Source organism: Peromyscus californicus, unplaced genomic scaffold, assembly GCF_007827085.1.
Source record: "Peromyscus californicus insignis strain IS unplaced genomic scaffold, ASM782708v3 Scaffold_3__1_contigs__length_106647218, whole genome shotgun sequence".
Classification (NCBI taxonomy): Eukaryota; Metazoa; Chordata; class Mammalia; order Rodentia; family Cricetidae; genus Peromyscus; species Peromyscus californicus.
The window spans coordinates 49,342,014-49,366,202 of NW_026294551.1; the positions used below are offsets into that span (position 1 = coordinate 49,342,014).

The window sequence follows — 24,189 nt, forward strand, 5'->3', positions numbered from 1 at the left end:
TAGCAGGGAGGGACCCAGACCTTCTCTGGGTATTTACCATATATGTGTGCTGGCTCTAGGGGTACATCTGTGAGTGTGGCCTATAGTCACATGTGATTGATAGTCTGGAAACACTAGAAATGATGATAACCAGATACTATAACCTCATACTAAGGGGAGAGAGGTATCCAAACAAGACTTCTAGAATAGAAAATGCCTATTCATGCGCAAATGGGTGAGGAAAATTATATACATTTTATTTAGGTTTTAATTTTGTTTTGTTTTGTTTTGTTTTGTTTGAGGTGGGGATCGAGACAGGGTTTCTCTGTGTAGCTTTGGAGCCTGTCCTGGAACTCACTCTGTACCCCAGGCTGGCCTCGAACTCACAGAGATCATCCTACCTCTGCCTCCCAAGTGCCGCCCCCACCACCGCCACCACCCGGCTTGTTTTGTTATTTTTTGAGACAAAGTTTCCCATTGTTGCCCAGGCTGGCTCAAAGTTGTGATTCTCCTATCTTGGCCTCCCATAGTTTAGATTACACTAGTGTGCCACCACACCTTAATCTAGCTTTTAATTTCTGAGCCCTTATATTCTTACATTAGAATAGACATTGAGCACAACATTGTGGTTCATGCTGTTAATTCCAACACTTCCAACACTTGGGAAGCTGAGGCAGCAAGATTACAGATTTAAGGCCACCCTGGGCTACGGTGGGAAACCTTGTCTCCAAAAGAGGGGAGATGGGAGGGTAGGATGAAGGGGTGTCATAAAGGGAAAGGAAACATCGGAACTGTCCTATGGAGACACAGCTAGGAGTGACAGATCTCCAACCAGTGTTCTCTGTAGCTGGCCACACAGTTGACACCTCCCTCAACTTGTTCTTTCTAGGGACATTCCTGACATGGTCCCATGACTCTCCTCAGAATCCCAGTATCACACCTTGCCTGGTTCAATCAATAATGGCAGAGTGAAGGAGCTCCCGGGGGCGTTAGGATGCTGAAGTCTAGAAAGGTCAAAAGAAAAGGAAAGATCCCAAATAGCTACAAAACCCACTCCAGGGAAGACCTTGGAGCCCAGAGGTGAAAGACAGCAGGAAGGCTTTTCAACCATGAAGACACATTACCTAAATAGCTTTCTCTGTTTAAAAAAAAAAATAGATTCTTTTATCATATAATACATCCCGACCACAATTTCCCCTCCGTTCATTTCTCCCAAACCCCCCCCCACACACACACACACACACCACCCCTCTCCCCCAGAAGTTTCCCTTCAGAAAAGAGAACTTTCTAAAAACTAACAGTGCCAAGAATCTCAGCTAATCTGACATTATTGGCTTGAGTATCTGTGGTTGAAAACCACTGATCCAATTCAAATCCCTACTTAATGATTCTAATAGCCATCAGGCAACCTCATAAAGCATCCTGCCCACAGATTCAGACCAGTAGAGCACATCCTGCCTGTAGCTTCGTGGAAGCTGAGTGGAAACCAGAAGGAGCCATGAGCTATGGTTTTAAAAGACCGTGTGTGGTAGAGAGGGAGAAAACAAGCTCAGGGAAGATGTGCCACAGCAACCTCTAACACAGGTCTGTTCAAGTGTCTCCTCCTCAGTGATGTCCTTCAAAGATACAGAAGTCATCCTGGGGTGGCTGAGAAGGCAGAATGAGGGCAGTAACCAACGGGATTAGTGCTGGGTCCCAAAAATCAGAAAAGATCGCTAGAAATGTTAGACCACAAGGCATGGCTCGAGCCAGGTCTGGTGGCACAAGCCTGTAATCCCAGCTACTTGGGGAGGCTAAGGCAGGAGGAGGATCAGTTAAAGGCCTTCCTTGGCCACAGAGTGAGTTCAAGGCCAGCCTGAGCAAACTAATAAGACCCTGTCTCCAAGTAAAAGATAGAAAGGCTTGGAATATATATAGCCCAGTGGTAGAGCTCACATGTGCAGTACTCTAAGTCAGTTCTCAATACTACACACACACACACACACACACACACACACACACACACACACACACACACACGTGCATGCTCAGTTTTCTATAAGAGAGATTGGTAGGGTGTTATCTCAGTAAATATGTTTGAATATCTACTAAGCCTGTTCTCCCTGAGATGGAAGATTCTAGTTTTGTGTTTCTGAGATGAAGCCAGCTCCTCTCACTGGTCCAAGAGTATGTTATCCTCTCAAGTGATTCTGAAGTGCAGCTAGGGCTGAGAAAATGTACTGTGGGCAGCTCTACCCAATTTCAGTCAATTTACTCACATGAAGATTTTTATTCAGTGGATCTCAGCAGGGGGTGAAAATCTACTTTTCTAACAGACTCCCAGATGCCGATGATGCTGGGAAAGGTTAGGAATGCAGAGGCCCAGGCTCTGTCCTGGCCTAGGGAATCAGCCACCTCCCCAGGTGCTTGGCAAGCACAGCAAAGGTGGAGATGTTCTAGGACTCCTGTGGTCTGAAGCATTAGTGTTAGAAGGCTCACATATGTCTCAGTGCAATCCTCTTGTATCTCTTTTTAGTAGAATGTCTTTTTTTTTTTTTTTTTTTTTTTTTTGGTTTTTCGAGACAGGGTTTCTCTGTGTAGCTTTGCACCCCTGGAACTCGCTTTGGAGACCAGGCTGGCCTCGAACTCACAGAGATCCGCCTGGCTCTGCCTCCCGAGTGCTGGGATTAAAGGCGTGCGCCACCACCGCCCGGCTAAATGTCTTTTTTAATAGACAATGTTAGTCTATTAAAAACAGGAGAAAAAAGCTAAATGTAATTTATGTATTTTGATGTCTCCTGAGAGGATCAAGACTGGAAACCATTACACCCTGGAGATCCCGTGTTTGTGACTCTTGATGGAAAGATTATTACGCTGGGTGGTGACTGTACCGTGTACCCGGTGTTTGTGAATGAAGCTGCATATTATGAAAAAAAAGAAGCATTCGCAAAGACAACTAAACTAACACTCAGCGCAAAAAGCATCCGCTCCACTTTGCACTAAAAGTCACTGCAAGCTCACAGTTCTAGGGAGTCTTGCAAACCTCGAGAACTCTGTGAGCGCTCCAAGAGCAGAGCTGTGCCTTATTCTCATTCTTTTCCTCAGCACTTGCCCCCATGCCTCACACAGTAAGCATCCAGGCCGGTTTCTGAAAGGAAAGAATAAATTAATAAACGTCTTTCAAATATATTTTGAATGAGCTACTTATAGCTCATTCAGGCCGGTGTGTTTCTGGTTTCTGTGTTACATTACATTCTAGTAACAACATAGTTAACAACCTTCACATTCAAAACATAACATTGAAATCAATGCTACATGCAACTCAGCATGTAGCGAGACAGTGAGAATAGACTGAATGTGTGCTTTTAAGTAATGCATAGCGCTACTAAAAACTAATAGTACAAACTTGGTATTTTTAAGTTTTGACATCTGAATTAATGACAGTGTATTAAATGTCCATTCTGTAAACTCTAGCAATGACTGATGTCTGTAGGCAATTTCACATCTTTCTGCAGATGAGATGTGACAGGAAGTGAAAGCTGGGTGTAAAGGTGATGCATGAATACATCGAGAAACACTCCCCTCAAGGACCTAATCGTTGTCTTTGATGTGAAAAGTTTGAAAAAGATACACGTTTGCAGCTGCAGCTGTCATTCTGAAAGAATACAGTCACCCAGATTCATAATCAGCAGGGTATAAGTGTCTGGTCTTTGGTCTCCAGAAGCCACCACCAGAAACGGTGAAGGTGGGTAACAGAAGACAGTGGGCACTTATGGAAATGTGGCCCAATCTTGTGACTCTGGATCACAAATACATGTTTTCAAGAAGTTCCTCCATGTCTCAAGTGACAAAAATCCCTTCCCTCTCATGAGCCTCTTTATTTTTTTTTCCAGAGCTGAGGATCGAACCCAGGGCCTTGCCCTTGCTAGGCAAGCACTCTACCACTGAGTTAAATCCCCAACCCCAAGCCTCTTTAAAAGATCCCCGCCGAGCTGCCTGCCTCCTTTTGCTCCCTACGTGACCCTCGCCTCCTTTCATTCCTCTCTGAAGCCAAAGCAATCATGTAAGAAGCATTTTTATCCCATGATTTGGAACCCACATTTATGGATGCAATATACTTATCAAAAAATACTAACGCTGATGCTGGAGAGATGGCTTAGTTGGTAAAGTGCTCACCAGGCAAGTGTGAGGACCTGAGTTCAATTCCTAGCACCCAGACAAGAAGCCTGGCACAGTGGAGTGCAGCTGAAATCCCATTTCGGGGGGAGGTGAAGACAAGAAGGTCCCTGGGGCTTGCCAGCCAGCCAGTCTAGCCAAATCAATGAGCTCAAAAGTCAGAGAGAGACTGTCTCAAAAAAAGTGGGGAGTAACTGGGGAAGGTACTTAACATGGACCTCTGGCCTCCACAAACGTACACACACAAATGAACACATACACACACACACACACACACACACACACACACACACACACACACACACACACACTAATACATTATCTGGAATAGATACATAGATAATAGATACAGCTATAGATTGATATACCAGCCACTGTCAATAATTCAATGAGTGTCCAGTATACACACACACACACACACACACACACACACACACACACACACACACCACACACACACACACACACACACACACACACACACACACACACACACACACACACAGAGTTCATCCAGAGAAAATCCCAGTAAACCAATTTCAACCCATATTCAATTTATTCAACATCTATTTTGTACCTTGCTAAAATTAGTCCTTGAAATCTATTCTTCTTGCTGAATGTCATAGTTAAAATGTGACATGTCAATCAGCTTCTACAGGCAAGTGTTGCCAAGCTCCTTGTCTCACTGATCTACTTTTTTATTTTCCACTTTCTCTGAGCCAGTTTTTTTTTTTTTTACAGCTGTAAGCTACAGCAAGAAGACTATATTCTTCCACCATAATTTAATTACAAAAGTTAAAATGCACAGTTTAGAGTGCCATGGTTTCAGTTTCCAGATTGGCTGTTTCTATCAAGTCTAATTTTTCTTGACTCAATCTTTACAGTCTCCAGAGTTTCTAATTATATGTGATCTTGTCTATGGCCATGATACCCTGAATGGGTGCTATCTAATTAAATGTGAAATGTGATTTTTTTATTTTACATGTATGTATTTATTGTGTGTGTGTGTGTGTGTGTGTGTGTGTGTGTGTGTGTGTGTTCATGCACATGTAAGCTACAAAATACATGGGAAGGTCGGAGGACAATGGTCAGAAGTGGGTTCTCTCCTTCCACTGTGTGGATCCCAGGAATCAAACTCAGGTTGTCATTAATGGCTGTAAGCACCTTTACCTTCATAAAGGTCTGTACATTTTTTGTGTGTATGGGTGTTTTGCCTGAATGTATGTCTGTGCACCATATTGTGTTCCTGATGCCCTCTGAGACCAGAAGAGCATGTAAGATCTCCTGAAAGTGGAGATACAGACAGTTGTGAGCTGCCATGTGGGTGCTGGGGATCGAACCCAGGTCCTCTAAAAGAACAGCCAGTGCTCTTAACCACTGAGCCATCTATCCAGCTCTACCACTGAGCTAAATCCCCAACCCCAAGCCTCTTTAAAAGATCCCTGCTGAGCTGCCTTCCTCACTTTGCATATTACCTATACATTTTAATCTATACATCTGTATTTAATCTACACGTGTGTGGTTTTACCCACTTTCAGCTATTTTGTATCTTGATTGAGTCTGTAACAATCTACATATCCAGTCCCCTCATTTATAAAATAAAGGCAATTGTTATGTACCAACATAATAATGGCACACTATTAGGAGTAAGCAGCTAATGAATGCATGCACTTAGCTCAGTACCCAGTGCCCAAGATGCATTTCATCAGTTATTCAAGATTAGCACAAAAGGCCCTTCATGGTCTGCCTTTCCCTCCCCACAACCTCCAGATTCGTCTCTTCTTTCCTGTTCTCTCTGTCCCAATGTCCTTCATGTTGTTATGTTCCTATATGCCCTCACCCAAGCTAGTTCTTCCTCTAGATTTTCTCACCTTCCTGCACTTCCCCCCTCCCCAGACTGATGTTGCCCTAGCCTATGGTTCAGAATACAACTGAGCTCTCTGTGTGTGTGCAAAGCCTTATCTCACTCAGTTGCACCTTTGCCCTCCTCCCCTTTCATCTCACCTTGACAACATTAACACTATCTTCATCAGTATCTACAACCCAGGATGTGCCAAGAAAGGCTGGTAGAATAAATGTGTGCGCCAAACACACATTTCTCTACCCAGACACATTTGCATGTTCTTTCCCAATCACTTCTTATGTCACGTCCATTAGTCCCAGGTGAAACTCATTCTCTTCTGCACTTCAGGCTTACTAAGGATGGCAGAAAGGTGGAAAAGCCTCTTCCTTCTAAGACTGCTGCCCCAGAAAAACCAGAAAAACTCACACTCAATAATTCCCTTATATAACCTTGCCGTGGCTTTTCCTTAGCCTGTGTGCAGAACCTCAAAGCCTCACCATAGCCAGACCAATCCTGCATGCTCTGGCTTCTGCCACCCTTCCATCTCCGTGTCACTTGGCCCCTTGCTCCAAGCAATTGGGGCACAGGCTGGGTTCTTCGGTTCTCAGATACAAGGTCCCTGCTGCCCTGGGCTTTCCCATGTTGTTCCTCCCTTTAGAAGCCCATCCCCCATCTTAGTTAGGTTTTCTATTACTGTGGTAAAACACTATGTCTAATGCAACTTGAGGGGAAAAAATGTTTTATTTCACCTTATAGTTCCATATTACAGTCCATCAGCAAAGAAAGTCAGGGCAGGAACTGAAGGCAGGAACTGAAAGAGCTGCCAAGGAGAACCCCTGCTTCCTGGCTTGTTCGTGGCTTGTTCAGTCTGCTTTCTTACATCATCCAAGACGCATGGCACTGCCCACAGTGAACTGGACCTCCAACATCAATCATGAATCAAAAAACCATCCCACGGGTTTGCCTACAGGCCAATATTATGGAGGCATTTTCTCAGTCGAGGTTCTCTCTGCCTGAATGACTGTAGCCTGTGTCAAGTTGACATAAAAACTAGCCAGCATACATGCCAACTCTTCCTGGATCTGGTGAGGCTTGTTCTTAGTGTGACTTGGTTTAGGTAAGACCACTGTGTCTAACAAGTACACTACCAGCCTATCACTTCACAAAACTCCAGAACAATAGCTAATAAAGTTTAAGCAGGAGACAGTGTCTCTGCCTTTGATGAAACTGGAACACGGAGAGTTGGGATAGCTCATCTTGTTCCTTGCGGTATCCATAGCACTTAACACTGAGCAGGAGCCCTGACAAGTTTCATCAGACAAGTGAGAACTGATCCAGCGAGTGTGAAACCATCTGGAAGGCCTTCTCTGGAAGATATGGGTTGTTGAGTCTCCTGGGTGATGCTGAGACCACAGGGGACCACTGGGACAGGGATAGGGAGCCATGAGGAGCCGCAGACAGTCACCAAGTCAGGAGGAGGAGCCTGAGCAGAGGCAGTGAGAGGAACTCTAGAAACTGCTGTGATCGAGGCCTTGGTGCTGGGAGGTGCAAGTCAGAAACATACCAGGGCCACCGGACCAAAGCATGTCTGAAGGCCTTGTACACATCCCCACACAAAGCCTGAAGGAGAATGGCTTCTTAGGGGACTCCCAGAGCTTTTTGGTATCTCTACATTCCCTCCTACACTGTCTTCGGGAGGCTCATCACTTAACCTGCAGAGATAGATGCCTCTAATACCTTCCACCCCAGCACAACCACATGAAGCTGGTACAGTTTTTGGCAGGCAGTGGTTCCTCAACAGGGATCAAGTCAGTGATGAGTGAACTCCTGTCCAGGATGTCACAGGATGCTCAGGACTCCCCCTTGTGGTTTCACAGTTCTTAGCACTCCTGTGAGGGATTTTACAATGCTTGGCACAAAAAGGAACTCCTGTAGAAGATCCCAACCAACCATGGCTGCCACGCAAGCTTAGTAGGTTTCACAGTGCACACACTCCATTCAGATATGCACAAAGTAAAGGGCACTGACCAAAATGTTACATCTTATCAAGCCAGAAAAAGAAGATTGACATTTCCTGAATTTGTGCCCTCCCCCCCAAAAAATAGAGATTTGATTCAAAAACCAAGTCAATCAAAACCTGGAGTCTATAGGAGGTTGTTATATTACAAATTGGGGAGAGGGGATTACTAGAACCATGGTAACTATTGATAGGCTAATTTAGTTCAATGCAAGTATCCTATTTTAGTAATAAATCTATTAAGTGGAAAATTAACTTTTGCCACATGAAATGACCTAAGAACTCACAAGAAAGTGGTACTGCTTAGATGTGGATACAAGTGAAATCATAGGTTTGATGGTCAAAAGTTGAAGGTATCCCCATCTGAAGGTGTCCCCATCTGATGGTCTCCATTTCCACTACCAGCTAGGAGACTAAACCAACTACAGACATGGAAAGGGAAGTGACAGAGTCACCAGTGACAGTTTTGAGGTAGCTACTGGAAAACAGAACCAGACAACTGATGAAGGAAATGGAGAATCCACCAGGAGTGTGGCAAAGGTTACTGGAGACAAGGGATGCAAAAATGTATGGCACGTGGTATATAATAAATACTCAGTCTCCCCCTTTTCCAGCCCCTTCTGATTATTTACACTTGTATTCTCTGTTAGTGCACGTCATGAGTGTCCAATTTTAGTAGAGTTGGGACTAAGTCCTCACACTCAGTAGGTGAGGCACATGTCTGCAGAACTGGGCTGGATCCTTCCTTTCTGCAGAACTTTGCTCTCCTGGTCAGAGAGGTGACGAAGGCAGCATCTCTTGATACTGGTCTGACTAAACTTCAGAGAACCTGGATCTTTGGGCCAGAAAAAAAAGCATTACAACTTTTCCACACTGTTCCACCTGCCTCCAGATCTTGATTTCCCCACCCACTAAACTGTGACCTATATCCAGCAACTCAGAAAACTACGTTGTTCAGGTAATCAACCTTATTAAGTGCTTTGTAATGTAGCTGACTAAAAAGACAGTGATCCTTTAAGCAGGTAATTTCTCACAGTATCAACAACCATAAAAATGTTCATGCCTAATGACCTAGGCATTCCAGCCACAGAAGTATGTAGTGGGTAGCTGTTCCAGCTTTGACCTAGAAGTACTACACCCATTGAGGTTTCAGTAACTGTCATGGCTACAAGGCGGGGCCGAAAGAGAACCCTGAAGACCCGAGATCCGGATGTGCCGGCTCTCTTGGTTCCTAGATCCTGGACGCTGGAGGTAGATTGAGCAGAGTTTTCCAGAGAACACTGCTGGACTGCACTACACCTTTTCCAGACCCTGTAACCTATCCCTTCACTTGTAAGTTACCCCACAAAATAAATCTCCCTTTTAACTACGTGGGGTGGCCTTAATACTACAACCAATAGAAGTATGTCCTACCACAGGTATTTCGCCCTTTTTCTATCAGCCCACCCAGAATATCACCATTCACAGATCATTCCTAGATTATGGACAAAATCTGTTTAACCTGGGATGTGACTGTGCAATTCCCACTTCTTTGCCTTTCAACCAGAGATAGAAGGAAAGAAATTATTCCGAATTAAGTTATTCAGTAAAGTAAGTAAATAAATCATCAAAGGTAGTATTCCACCTGATAATAAATCAGTTGCAATTTCTGTAATCCATTACCACAAAAGCGATGTTTTGGGATTCAAATCAGAAATTCCCATCCTATGAGGTAACCCAAAAGAATGGAAAACGCCCAAATGGAAGAGTTAGTCTGATGGCAACTCTCATTGCCTCATCATGGAAATCCTGGATGTTAGAGAGCAGGGAGTTATGCCTTCTTGTCTCAAGGAGAAGCCACGGGTTTACATGTATGCAAGACAGGTAGAGAACCAGCAAAACATGATGGATAGAGTTGGAGAGTCGGAAGGCCTGAACTGCTAACATCATCTGGCTGTGATTTCCTATAACTTCAAAAGCTACTGAATCAGGCTGGAGAGTTGACTTGGTAGTTAAAAGAACTCGCTGATCTTGCAGATAACCAGAAATGGATTCCCAACACAGCTCACAACCACCTGTAACTCCAGCTCCAGAAGTGGTGCCCTCTTCTGGCCTCCATGAGCACATGCACACACAGACACATAAATTAAGATAAATCTTTTTTAATTTTTAATGATTTATTTTGTTGTTTTATGTGCATTGGTGTTTTGTCTGCCTGTATGACTGTGTGATGGTGTTAGATCCCTTGCAACTGGAATTACAGACAGTTGTGATCTGCCATATGGGTGCTGGGAATTGAACTCGGGTCCTCTGGAAGAGCAGACAGTGCTCTTAACCACTGAGCCATCTCTCCAGCCCCAAGGTAAATCTTTTTTAAAATTAAAACAAAGTTGACAAATACCTCAAATAGGATGCCAGTTGTGTATGCACTTTGAGATGTAGACACTGCACGAAGGTGACGTGTAACGCAGCATGCTGGCTCTGCCGCTGAATGGGATCCAGCAGCAATGCTTTAGATCCAAACACCAATCTTACTTTTACCCATTCCTGTTAAGAAACCCTCTAGGATTTTTAGTTGGTCTTCATATTCACACATACAAGGCAAAGACAAAATCATGGCCATGGCATGACAAAATAAATATTTATTAGAAGTCAAAACTATTTCCTCAATGAGACCAAAGCAGTCTTCCTTTTTATGATTTCTTGAACATGTAATTTCACACATACAATACTAAGAACAGTCTATAAATTAATTTTTACAAGAATCAGGCACATCCAGTGAGAACAAGATGATAATTCTGTATCTGGAACTAAGGTCACAGTAACTATAAAATAAGATTAAAAACATCTAAGTCAATGCAGAAGTCAAGTATGGCTTACAGACTCTGGTGAGGGCCTGTCTCCCTGAGCCTCACCCAGAGCCAAAGGAGACAGTCACCAGGCCCTGAGAAAGGAAAGGAACCTCAATAATACTGTACTCTCTTGGGCAGGTGCCTAAGAGCTCAATGACTTCACAGTACAACTTATTACTCCTTCCCCCGACACCAGGAAGGAAGGTAAGCACCTGTATTATTCCAGACACATGACCTAATATCTAGAATACAGATCTCTTCCTGGGGAAATGTTCAGCCAAAACAGGGTTTGCCACTACTGAGTATGCTCGATCCCATCCCTGGAAAACCTCTTCCCCCTACATTACTGAAATGTAAATCATGGAGTTTTAAGATGTCCTGATAGGCCCATGGAATCAGTGGTGTGTGTTGTTTTTGTTATTATGTTGTTATTGTGTGGATTTAGGCACATTTGACATGTAGACTTGTCATTGGGGTTGTAAGGACAATGCTAATTTCCAAGTCATGTGAGGGGAAAAAAAACTAGCCCCTTAATGTGCCAACTACAAAAAGACCTGATGATAAAAGCTGTGCAGAAGGATACCTGTAGCCCAGATATGAGGACATCCTAGCCTCACCTGCTCTGACATGACTTTGAACAAGTCTATGTTCATTCCAGAGCCTGAGTGTCCAGGCATATGGTGAGAGATTTGGTCCTTTTGAGCAGGACACTTTTTGTCAAACTTCCCTTCCTTGGTTTCGTGGACCCTCTTAGCTTGACCCTCTGGGCTGAAAGCCTTTGGGGAATCTCACATTTAGATGAATATCCAGTTCAGAAATGGTTTTGTCAACAAATTCCATCTGGATCCACAGAAAGCAGATCTCTACAACAAGTAAGAAGACGAAGGTCCAGCTTGTTGTTTCTATCTTCCAAATTCCCCCACCTTCCATCCAAGTGGGAAAGGCAGAGCTAAGTGGTTTTATCTACCAACTTCAAGTCAAAACAAAGCTAGAGTCCTAGCTCCCTAGAGCCAATGGTTACACTTCAAACAAGGACATCTGTTCAAGATAACTCAGAGGGACTCCACCTGTATAATACTGGTTTGTAGGACATCTAGGAACCTTAAATTCACCTGGTTGCTTTCGTCAACATCTTCCCCCCATAAGTGCTCATTTCTTGAACACCTCCAAAAGCTGAGGCAGCTGTTTCCTGAATGGAACCACAATCTTAATCTATTTCTGTCACCATTTCTGCCCATCGGGAACATATCTGCTCTTTCTGTCCATGATGTCCCCCTCAAATATTCTCTTTTCCAGAGACACAAGCATGCTTTATCATCTTCCCTACCTGAGTGTGATCTTTGAACACTAGAGACCCCAATAGGTTGAGCAGACATTGGCTGCTGCAAACTGGGCAGTCTGGGCAGTCTCCAGTGCTCTACCTGGCCATGCAGGATGGAATGGCCAACTTTTCACCTGCCCAGCTAAGCTGGCACACAGAACCTTCCAGAATGGAGAAGACTGCCAGAATGGACTGCATTACCTGATCTCCAGTCAGATTAGCTCACCAAATGCCAAGTTTTCTAAAGACCAAACTTATTTCTGATCCATTTAACGTTTTTTTAAATCTTTGTAATGATCTATAATTCCATCTCACACCTTTCCATGTGAATCCTTTTAGTAAATAACAGAAGAGTGGGGAGGGGTTATTGCATTTCTAGTCACTGGAAAAGTTCTTCTATCCCCAAAATGACTGAAATTTCAAGAAGAAGAAAAATCTGAGGCTGAGGATATGAAAATAAGCCCCAATCTGGCAGACCTTCTTTCTTCAGAAGGCTTCTGCTACAGATTCAAAATTCACAGTTAACAAAAATGTATGCTAGCAGTGCATTTCAGGTATCTTGCTGAATTCCCCCAATGTGAAACAGTGTGTGTGCTCGTCACCTCCGAGTTTGAAGACCCTGTAAACAGATCACTGCTATTTCTGTCTCAGACAAAGTGAGGCCAGCACTGGGTGAGACTGGAATAGGACAGGCACCAAACCCTTCCCCCAGATCACAGCCTGTCTCCCTCAGGCTTCGTGTATGTGAAGAAAAGCTTATTGTCCTGACTCTGGCTACCCTGAGACCTAGTATATAATACTTACATCTAGTCCAAAAGCCTAAAATCTAGTTCTCAGCTTTTAAAGTTGTTTACTTCATCTGAAGTAATTTTCGTTCAAAACTGAAATGGCTTTTCTGAACTAAAAATAAAAACCTTGTGCCAATTCACTATTAAAAATGTCTCTCGGTTGGAGACAGTTTTAGCCTTGGATTTCATTCCAAGGATGGAGTCCAGTTTCCTGTTTGCTGGAGGCTCTGGAAGGGCATTTCCATAGCTCACTCCCCTCGTTCCCCAGAAGATCTGGCTTAGCTCAGGCCCTCTGCATATTCTGGGACAGGATCAAAAGTCTCCCACAAATTCAGGAGATGTAGTCATAGTTGGGGAGGTAAAGGAGGAATCTGTGGGCTGCAGCTGGCCCCAACAATAGGGCCATAGCAGGAGGGAAGGCTGCTCCCCACTCCTCAGACCCCATCTCCTTCCTTCCTTCCCCAGCACATGTGTCTTGGAGCCGAGCCAACCTGCAGGTGCCTCACCCTGGACTTCAGGAGACTTCCAGACTCAGGGCCGCAGGTCACCAGTTTGTACTCACCTCCCTCAAGTCACAAAACCCAAGGTGCTTTCCTTTCAGATCCTGACAGCAGCCCCTCAGCAGCCACCAATCAGTGTGAGGAGCATTTTGCTCCTAATTCAGCACTCTGCACAGCACCTCAGGATCAGACCACAGTGTTCGTACCAGCTCTAAGCCATGCTTCTACACCGATGTTTCTGGAAATTCATCTAGTTCATCAAATGCATAGAGGGTGGTTTTACTATTGCACCTGGAAGAATCTTGAATTTTGTTCAAATCTGCTGTGGGAAAGGGACAGAGAGAGAGAGAGAGAGAGAGAGAGAGAGAGAGAGAGAGAGAGAGAGAGAGAGAGAGAGAGAGAGGTTAGAAGTACATCACTCTGCCCTGTTCCTATGTGTTAGTGCAATCCTTTTTCCTGGTGGTGCTGAGGATTGAACCCAAGGCCTGAGCTACACCCCAGCCCCCAACCACTCAATTTTCAAAAGCTGTTCTAAATAGTGCTACAGAGAGTCAGAGCTGAGGAGGACCTCCAGTTTCACAGGTAGGAAAACCAGGGCTCTTGGTCTTGATTCACATGAAGTCACATGGTCTACAAAGAGGATCTCACACCACCTCCCAGCAATAGTACCTGTCCGTCTTATGGGCCCTGGATCTTCATTAAGGAAGGACACGTGTGTTTTCCATTCCGTCCACTTCACCTCGTTGATCCTGCATGTGTGGCCATGGTAATCACTACTTCATGATCGCATCTCAGTAAACACATTTGGGGTGTCCCAGTTTCTACATAGCTCCTCTTCTGACTGTCACAGATATGTGGATGCCCCAACCTCCCATTTGCTGACCCTACCTACCTCAAAGACTACTGCCCCACAGCCCTTCCCTCTTTGTTACCGCAGACACAGCCGGAAATCCTCATCTGCTACTTTGCACAGCTCTCCCATGCGGAATCTGCTTCTCAGCCATTCTGGTAACATTTTCTCAAACTCCAAGATGGTCCTGGCTCTCTGGGGAAATAAAAAAACCTAAACTGGTTTCTCCAAGCCTGCTCTATGAGCCCTGCTCCAGAGGAGGGTATACCCACAGGTACCCCATCTAATAGCTCACTCCAGCCTCACTTGTACTTAATGCATAGGTCTTGATGGTTGAGGTAGTCTACAGAATTCAAACATGAGAAAGCAGAAACTTGGGGACAGATGGCTAAATTGCTTTAAGCTTGACATAAAGAGTATATCTGGACATCAGGAGCCTCCTAACGGAAATGTTGGGGTCCTGGAACTGCAAATGTTCAGAAGTCAAACATTCCCACACTCTCCCCCAGGCTTGGGCTCCATGGAAGTTTTCCCGTTTATGTGTCCAGTCTCCCACAGTTTTAACAATCTAGTTTAAAAGGTTCTGGTAACTAGAACCCTCTGTGCTGAATGGAAGCTTCTCTCCCTGTGTGTCCCTCCCTTGCAGGCAGCTCTGCAGATATCTGAAGTGATGCTCCCCTCCTACACACCTACTTCCAACAACCACTTCCTAAGCAGCATCATTTCTAGTCAGCTCACAAATCTGGTCAACACCACAGGACCCACACTGTGAGCTGTTCTCAGGAGTGAGAAATGAGAAGTCCAGGATAGAACAGAGCAGAAATGGCACTTTCATGTTCCAGACTCTTACTTCCCCTACTTCAACCTGAGGTCACCTTTCTTTTTTTATTATTATTAATTTAATTAACTCATTTATTTTACAATCCGACTGCAGTTTCCCCTCCCTACTCTCCTTCTGTTCCCTCCCACCACCTCCCCTCTCCCTCCCCATCCACTCCTCCTCTGTTTCTGTTCAGAAAGGGGCAGGCCTCCCATAGGTGTCAGCAAAGCATGGCACATCAAGTTGAGGGAGGACTAAGCTCTGAGGTCACCTTTCAATGTCCACATGTCATGGATAACAATGAATAAAGCACCCCCAAAGTCTGCATTCCCTTTATGTGCTGTTGTTCGAAACCCTGTTCTCAAAGAACCTACAGTAAGGCTTAAGAAGATTCTCAGGATGCACCCCAGATCCACTGGTGCTGATGGCCGTGCAACACCTCAAGATGAAGTGCTGAGCCAAGTCCCTATAGAGACCTCTGCTCAGCTCACCTGCAAGCGCCAGATCCGCTCACTCTCTTTGGAGACGTTCTCCACCGTCTCCCCCATCAGGGCGATGAGCATGTTGAGGAGGAGGACGAAGGTGAGGATGACATAGGTGATGAGAAGGAAGAGAAAGAGGATGGGGTAGGTGGAGTTCTGCTGGATGTTCAGGTCGCCCAGGCCTATGGTGAGCTTGAAGAGCTCCAGCACCGCGTCGCTGAAGCTGCCATAGGAGCTGCAGTCCTTTTTGTCTTTGGCGCACTTCTCAATCAGCGAGGCCAGTGCTGGGGGCACAAAACGGGTGGTCTTGGGCTCTCTGCTGGCTGGCTACTCAAAGAACTCGGCTGCCTCCCTCCTTCTGACCTCTCAACACCCATCTCTCCTCCCCTCCATCCCATCTCAGGTTTCCCAGAAGCCTAATGAAGCTAGTTTTCCCATCCAACCTGCAGAAAGCCCTTCCTGTCCACTAAAGCCCACCCTCTTCTCCCCTCCTGTACCCTCAGCTTGGCCCTCACTCATCCACAGTCTATCAGGGTTACCACTTACCCTGTGTGTGACCCTAGCTCCCTATAGACAAAGGTTCTGACTGTATGTAGTCTGAGTGGTCTCTCCCAAGACCTGCATCCCCTCTTAATGCTGTATTGTGAGTTCCCTGTGAACAAGATCTGGGCTTGCTTTTCTCTTCTCTCCAACACACCCCAGCCGTTTTTTTGTTGCTGGGTAAGTGAATGGGTGGACTCAGGTGTGAGTGCACGGGTGGGCTTATGTGTGAATGAATGGGCTGGCTCATGTGTGAGTGAATGTGTGGAGGGAAAAGCAAACAGGTGAAGGGTCAAATAAATAAGCAACATCTGTCCCAGAAAAGGCATCAGACAGATGAGAGCAGCTGCCTAATTTGAGTCAACAGTCACTGAATGAAGAAAAATAACTCACAAAATTGATATAGAGAAAAACATGCCATCTGTCTGTGCAGTGGTTAGAAATAATATTGGGTTAGGCTGCTCCCACTGGATTTTTAAAAAGCGCCTCCATATCTCTGACCCCCCACAAACTGTTAACTCTCACAGAGATATCTGAAGCAAACTGTGAGAGTCACAAGCTGTGGAGGGCCAGAGGAAGCTACCGCAGTGCACTAGGTTGTTCCTAGTTGTTGAAGACGACCCATCAAGTTTCTGTGAGCTCTCGTTTCCCCATCTGTAGAATGGGTGGGGACATCTACTGAGCCTATCTCAAATTGTGGTAGATGTGAAAGTCTGGGGAAACCACAGGCTGGATGGGTAAGAGTGTCAGCCATGAATTAATCCATGGAGTCAAGGGTGATGACACTAGCTTGGTCAAGTTGCTGAGAGAAGGGAAAAAAAGCTTCTGCTTGGCAAACACCAATGTGGCAAGTGCTGTAATGGCCGCTGCTGAGGCCGCTGTGTGTTCTGTCATTCTGCCCTCCGGATGAAGTGCTGTACGAGCACGGGAGTGACTGTTGGTTGTGAAGCAATTACCTACTCCAAATCCAAGTAAGAACAGGATGTAAACAAACAAGAACTTCAGAACATCGTGCAAAATGACCTGCAAAGAAACAGACATGATTCCAATGTGAGCACACAGTCTCTGTGTACCAGCTCCCTGCTACCCACTCTAACCTGCCTTCACTCTGGCCCTCTCCATCCCCTCCTCATCCCTTGATGCTCCCAGGCTCCACTGAGGCCCCACCTCTACCAGGAAGCCTTCTTTCCCGCTTTGTTCCCAAGGCCTCTCTTCCCTCAGCCTCACCTCCCAGGTCACGGTCTGAGTCACCCTGTGCCTTTCTCTATGGAGTCTCACATCCGGGCCTCCCCGGGGGCAGTGGCATGTCAGAGCCATCCCATATCAACTTCTAAAAGCTGATGGTTGAATTTGCATGAGTGTTGTGACCATGGCCATTAGGACGAACTGAGCCAAACATTCAGTTGTAAGATAAATAAGTTTTGGGACTCTCATGAAAAATACCAGATTGTGTGGTTGAAGTGTGCCCAAATCAGAGGTCTGCAGTGTTCTAACATATATAAATGGTAGCTATGGGACCTGATGGCTGTGTTAACTAAGTTGAAATTGATTATCACTTCACAGTACATAGCTATACCTAATTCTACACTTTAAATGAACACAAATTTTCAAATGTAGCTCAATAAATAATAAGAAAAAATGTATTGCAAAAATATTCGATCATGTAAGTCAAACATAGTGGAGCATGCCTATAACCCAAGAATGCTAAAGGTTGAGGCATGAAGCCCATGAGCGTCTAACCAACCTGAGTGCTATATTAAGAACCTGCCTCAAAATAAAATTTTAGTCACATAAATTTATAATTAAGCTACATTATAAGATAATAAATATTCAAAATTGAGAATTATCTGGTTATTTTTCTACATTATACAATTATCTATGGTCTGGGGGATTATTTATAGCTATTGTAACCAGATAGTGGAAATACTATGTAATAATGTGCAACTGCGCATCTCTTCCCAACTGTGTTAACTGACATGTCAGCAACTGAAAGTCCGCCATAGTAGGAATATTTATTCCATGAAAATTGGCAGTGCTACAAATATTTAAATCCTACCAACAAAATGTTCTTTGTTTTCTGGATGTCTACATCTAGATTCAAGACAATGACCCAGAAAATGTCAAGGCAGATTAAACTTTAAAATGTGGGCTGTCAGAAACTCACAACTGGACAAAGTACAGAGAATGAGTATCTGTGGAAGCTCAGCCACAAGTGGGACATCTATATCATATCCCTCCCCTAAAGACTCAGGGACCACTGTGGGATAACGGGCGAAAAGGCGGTAAGAACAAAGGTCAGGGGAGAGCAGATGGAAACAGTGTCTTCTGGACATGCCAGGACCACTGTGCCAATGAACTGCAACTGTTGCCTGTAGAATAAAAGCCAATCAACATTCCAGCATGGAGTGGGGCGGGGATCACCAGCCCCGACCCCTAGCTGAGGAGCTATTGACAGTTGATGTCTTCTGGGGGAGAAGGGGTCAGTTTTTCTTTAAGAGTGGGGCCTTGTTAAGTTGACTAAGTTGATCACATTGCAGTGGATGACTCCACACCCAAGAGTATATGCTCAGCACAGATTGGAATAATTAGGGGTGTGTGTGTGTGTGTGTGTGTGTGTGTGTGTGTGTGTGTGTGTGTCTGTGGTTTTATATATATCATATATGTATTATGTATTATATACATATGTGGATATATAAATATATATATGTATATATATATATATATATTTGTGGGTTTTTTAAAGAAAAGAGAACATGAAGTTAAGAGGGGTGGGTGAGGGAAGGAGAAGTTAGGCAGAGTTAGGCAGAGGAGTCAAGTAAATATGATCAAAATACATTGTATGCATGTATGAAATTTTTAAAACATTAGTTAAAATATGATATTTTTAAGAATGGGCTGTCTCTCGCTGTTCCATCATGACTAGCACAGGAATGTTATCAACCCTTCTGGTGCTTGCTAACAGTTACCCGGTTCAGCAAAGCAGTTGCTCTCAGCTTGACTAACAAGCTCAAGGCTAAGTCTCCAGTGCTTCATCTCACATCACTGCTTACAAAGTAAAACATCAACCGGCCTTCAGGTCAGACAGGAGCAGTGCTCACTTGTCAGCTGCAACTGCAGGCTGGTGACATCCTTCATAGAGCAAAATTGTATGACTATTGTATGTATGTACCTATGCAATGTATATACACTTGTCTATGCATTCATGTAGGCATACACCCGCACATATATCGCAAAGGGCAATTGTTAGATATTTTCCCAGTTGCTCAAGGGTCAGAACATTTCCTTCATAAAGTATACTCCTATCCAATGCCCAACAAGCCCAGTTAAGGGCTGGACATTTAACATCTGACCAAAACCAAATGAAGATTGTAGCATTTTGGAGAAAGTGCTGGATTACTGATTATCACTCCACATCTTAGTTTCTGCATCTGAAAAGGGGAAGCTCTGCTCTCAAAGGGCTCTCTGCACAGTTCCCAGCATACCTTCTGGATCATGACGCTGTACATGCCCATTGACTGGAAGCCTCTCGTGTAGTACAGCATGTTCGCCCAGCCCAGGGCCATGGCCAGCACAAGGCAGGCGAGGTATACTTTGTAGGCAAACAAGTACAAGAAGACAGACAGTATCACAAGCACAGCTTGGACAAAACTGTTCAGGAGACACAGGAGACAAGGGCCTTACTTCTCAGCAGCAGGCAGAAACATTCATCCCCCAAACCCTAACCTCTCAAGGGTCACCCTGGAGGCTGGTGTTGATGAGACAAATAAGTCTGCCTGTCATCCATTCAGCTGGGTCTGATGCAGTGTAAACCGCATCACTAGCTGCAAGACAGGGCCAGTGTGGGCTGGTTGAACCTGACAGGGACTTAAAATATATATACATATTTACATACCCAGGATGCCAACAGACTCTGGCATACAGCCCGCAGGCCGGATGGCTTGGAAATCACCTACATGGTTACGATTCCCACATAGATGTGAGAAACACTAGGGCAATGATTTAGTAAAAAAGTGTATTTTTAATAAAAATTACAAATCTTCCAACATTCATACTCAGAAATTAATTATAATTTTAAAGTCTCCCAAAGCCTACTACTCCTTTATCATTTTAAGGTATGATGTATGCTCAATGAAGCAAGACAGTTATAAAAATGACAGTTACCGTCTTTCTACTTATGTGAAAAGTACCCAGAGTGGTCAAAATCAGAGACCAAAAATAGAAGGGTGGTTGCCAGAGGGGAAGACAGATGGGGGTTGTGATTCACTCGGTACAGGGTTTCAGTTTCACAAGAAGAAAAGCAACCTGGAGGCTGGGTGCACAACCACGTATATGCCACAGCTTTGACCTGCGCTTGAAAATGGTTAAGATGGAGGCTTTGTGGGTAGTGAGATGGCTGAAGCGGTAAAGGTGTTTCCTGCCAAGCCTGAAGACCTGAGTCTGATTCCTGGAACTCACAGAACAGAAGGTGTCCTCTGGCTTCCATATATGGCATGACTTCAGTGATGGCATGTGCCCTCCACCCTGCCTGCACACACATACACACACACACACACACACACACACACACACACACACACACACACACACATATGTAATTAAATAAATATTTTAAAAGTATTTTAAAGATGTTAGTTTTTATGTGATACATCATTGTGGAAGAGGTGGCGGGATGATTACAAGAGCCAGAGGTTGGGGAAGCCTGCTGCAAAGCAGTGTTTTCTGAGTATGACAGGGTTGGTATATATCAGAATCACAGCGGCTCTGGCAGCATGTACAAGAGCTGCAGAGGATCAAGCCAACCAAAATTCCCAGCATGAGTAGGGGAGGGGCCCACGAAGTCCCACCCATAGCTGAGGAGATACTGGCTGTTGATGGCTGCTGGGGGAGGGAGATATTTTCTTTGGCGGTATAGCCCCTGGGGGTTGCCAGCTTTGTCTATATAGTGAGTTCTGAGCCAACTACATAGTGAAACCCTATCTCCAAAAACACAAAAGGAGCACATGAAATCGGGAGGGAGAAGCGGTAGAGGAATATGAGAGGTGGTGGAGGGGTGAGAGTAACAGTTGGATTTGGTGAAAATGTATTATATATGAAACTTTTCCAAACAATAAATATAGCATACAACAAGCATACATGATGAAAACATCCTCCTAAACACTGCCCACCCTTGCAGTTTTGCAGACACCTAGTTGAAAATACTCTTGTGCGTCTAGTGTTTGCACAGTTACAAAGTATCTAATCAAGTTTAGGTGGCAGCAAGCTTGCTTTTCCCGCAAGTGAGGCACAAAGGCCTGATGAACCGCACTAAGGACTGCGGTGAGGAAGGCTGGCCCTACCTTCCTCTACCGTAACAAAACAAAGGAGAAGCAGAAGACCAGGACGTAATGCACTAGGACCAGAGACTGTGTAAACATGTCTTCTCTGGAGCGATCAAACTTTCTCAACAGTGGCAGGCACACATGTGCCCTGCATCCTGGGGCAGTGTCTATCTGGCCTGTCCACTTACTGAACCTGTCCTTGGTCGATGAAGAACTCAGTTCATACCTCTAGATCAGTGGTTCTCAACCTCCCTAATATTGCAACCTTTAATACAATTCCTCATCTTGTGGTAATCCCAACCATAAAATTATTTTCACTGTTATTTCGTAAATGTAATTTTGCTACTATAATGAATTGTAATGTAAATATCTGATATTCGGGATGGTCTTAGGTGAACCCTGTGAAAGGGTCATTTGACTCCCCAAAGGGGTCGTGACTCTCAGGTTGAGAACCACTGCTCTAGAGCCGGTACACACTTCATAAAACTCCTAGGTGGGTGCTGGAGATGGCTTGGCTGGCATAAACGTACCATGAGGACCTGAGTTCAGATCCCCAGCGCCCATGTGAAAAAGCCAGGTGTGGCAGTGAGTGCTCACCATCTCAGCCCATGGGGAAGCAGAAATAGGAGGATCGAGGATCAGATCCCCGGGGCTTGTTGACTAGCCAGTCTAGACAATCAGGGAACTCCAGATTCCGTGAAAGACCATGTCTCAAAAAGGAAAGGGTCTCAAAAAAGAAGGCAGAGAATGATTGAGGAAGATACCTAACATCAAACTCTGACCTACGTACACACACATGCACTCCTGTACACGTGCAGGGACACACACACACACACACACACACACACACACACACACACACACACAGTTAGAAACATCCACCTCCTACATATTCCAAAGAGAGACATCAATAGTGTGCCACAGCTGAACCAGCATTCTTCATCCTCAGCTGTGGCCTCCATGACATTACCACAGAGCCAGGCTGGGTCTGCCTGGGCTCATTAAGGGTGACGGCGGGGCGGGGGGATGGGAGGTGTCAGAGGATCCTTCAGTGTCAGCTGCATATGACTTCATGCAGAGAGGCTGCTAAGCTGGGCTTTCTTGGGGGGTGGGGACCAGGGCCATCAACACAGCAACAGCTGGGGTTCTCCCATGGCTGGGGCACTGCATCATGGTATATGACTTACTGCCCTGCTCCAAGAACTCCAGGGGTGGCTCTAGATGAGCCTGATTTCTCAGGAGCCTTCTAGTCCTGACCAACCTCGGTCTCGGATGGCAACTTTGAGGTATCATTGAGGCTGGAAGGGATCGCCCTGACACACTGCTGTGTGTGAACACCAATAGGACTGCCCAAGCTTCTACTTCTCTGGGGTGCCTGCCATTTGGGACTTTGAGAGACGGAGTTAGCCTTCCCCTGCCATCAGGACAGGCTCTGTCCTAAGAGCTCCTGATCCTCTTCACAGGTATCTCCACGCATCTCTGTCTAGAAGAGGCAGAGGGGGTCTCTGGACCATAATGATAAGGGGATGCTTAGACACGGCGGCACAGCTGGAGGCCTATTCCAGAGTCTTCAGCCCTTCCTATGAGTTGTGACCAAAGGGACCTACTTACAAGACAAAATGAAACCAGGCATCTGACAGGATAGACTGCAGATCGGAGGGTCTCAGCAGGAAAATGGCAATGCCCTGGAGTCAACAGAAAAGACAAGCTTAACCCCCTTCCTGCCCTCACTCAAGGCTCTAGGAAGTACTGCCCCAGTGGAGATTCTGGGAGGACTCTGTATCTGACAACTCAGCCAGGGGTGGGATTTGGAAGCTGGCCTGTGCCTGGAGAACATCACTGAGCCCTCCATGAGGGTGACCCCTCCCACAGGCTTCTTACTCTTATCCTATCCTCAGCCCACAAATCACAAAGCCACACAGTTACTATAGCTACCCACCAAATGTGGCCTAATTTTCCAGCCTCTGAGCCTTTGTGCCTGCTGCTTCTCATGGCCTCCCTGCCCTGTCCTACCATACTGACAAAGGTTCCATCCCTGCTCCCACTCCCAGACAAGTCATCTCCCTCCCTCTAAACACTGTTCTGACCCACCTTACAGTCTAAATGCTTGTGCCCATTAGAAAGCTGAGCTAAAGAAAGGCTAACTCCCTCCATCCTGTCACACACACTTTCCAGGGTCCCAGGTACAAAGGGCTCAAAGTCTACAGGTTGATTCATCGGCTGGTTGAAAGGGTAAGCAGGAAGGTACATGAGTGAGCGAGTGGATGGATGGATGGACCAACAGATAGGGAAAATGATTGGCTAAAGACCAGAAGTATGATGCTGAGATTGTGTCGGATTTGGAATGGATGAATGAGTGACTGGGTAGATGAAAAAGGCAGGTGACAAAGTGGTAGAAACAAGAAGGAAGAATAAGAGCCGGGTGGTGGTGGTGGCGGTGGTGGTGGTGGTGGTGGCGGCAGCGGCGGTGGCGGCGCACGCCTTTAATCCCAGCACTCAGGAGACAGAGCCAGGCGGATCTCTGTGAGTTCGAGACCAGCATGGACTACAGAGTGAGATCCAGGACAGGCACCAAAACTACACAGAGAAACTCTGTCTCGAAAAAACAAACAGACAAAAAAAAAAAAAAAGGAAGAATGATGGACACAGAGTGGCATGAAGGATATGTACATGGTGGACAACTCAACAGATGAACGGAGGAGGGATTGGAGCAGATAGAATAGGCCTGTTTTATTCATTATTCTC

General features: G+C 45.3%; 2 protein-coding genes across 3 annotated transcripts in view; one reads left to right on the forward strand and one right to left on the reverse strand.

The window, feature by feature from the left end:
• The window catches only part of Aspa (aspartoacylase), a 19,508-nt gene extending 14,393 nt beyond the window's left edge, over positions 1–5,115 (forward strand). Inside the window, exon 6 of one of the 2 annotated variants that reach the window (XM_052756361.1) lies at positions 2,764–5,115. In XM_052756361.1, coding sequence (XP_052612321.1) covers positions 2,764–2,961 — 198 coding nt within the window. In that variant the 3' untranslated portion in view covers positions 2,962–5,115. The remainder of the gene's footprint in view (positions 1–2,763) is intronic. The other variant, XM_052756362.1, reaches the window with a different exon arrangement.
• Trpv3 (transient receptor potential cation channel subfamily V member 3) overlaps positions 4,853–24,189 on the reverse strand; it is a 39,071-nt gene continuing 19,734 nt past the window's right edge. Inside the window, exons 12-18 of the mRNA XM_052756363.1 lie at positions 23,056–23,129; positions 19,609–19,774; positions 17,083–17,149; positions 15,596–15,870; positions 14,367–14,479; positions 14,104–14,183; positions 4,853–13,756 (exon numbers count right to left, since the gene is read on the reverse strand). Coding sequence (XP_052612323.1) covers positions 13,659–13,756; positions 14,104–14,183; positions 14,367–14,479; positions 15,596–15,870; positions 17,083–17,149; positions 19,609–19,774; positions 23,056–23,129 — 873 coding nt within the window. The 3' untranslated portion in view covers positions 4,853–13,658. The remainder of the gene's footprint in view (positions 13,757–14,103; positions 14,184–14,366; positions 14,480–15,595; positions 15,871–17,082; positions 17,150–19,608; positions 19,775–23,055; positions 23,130–24,189) is intronic.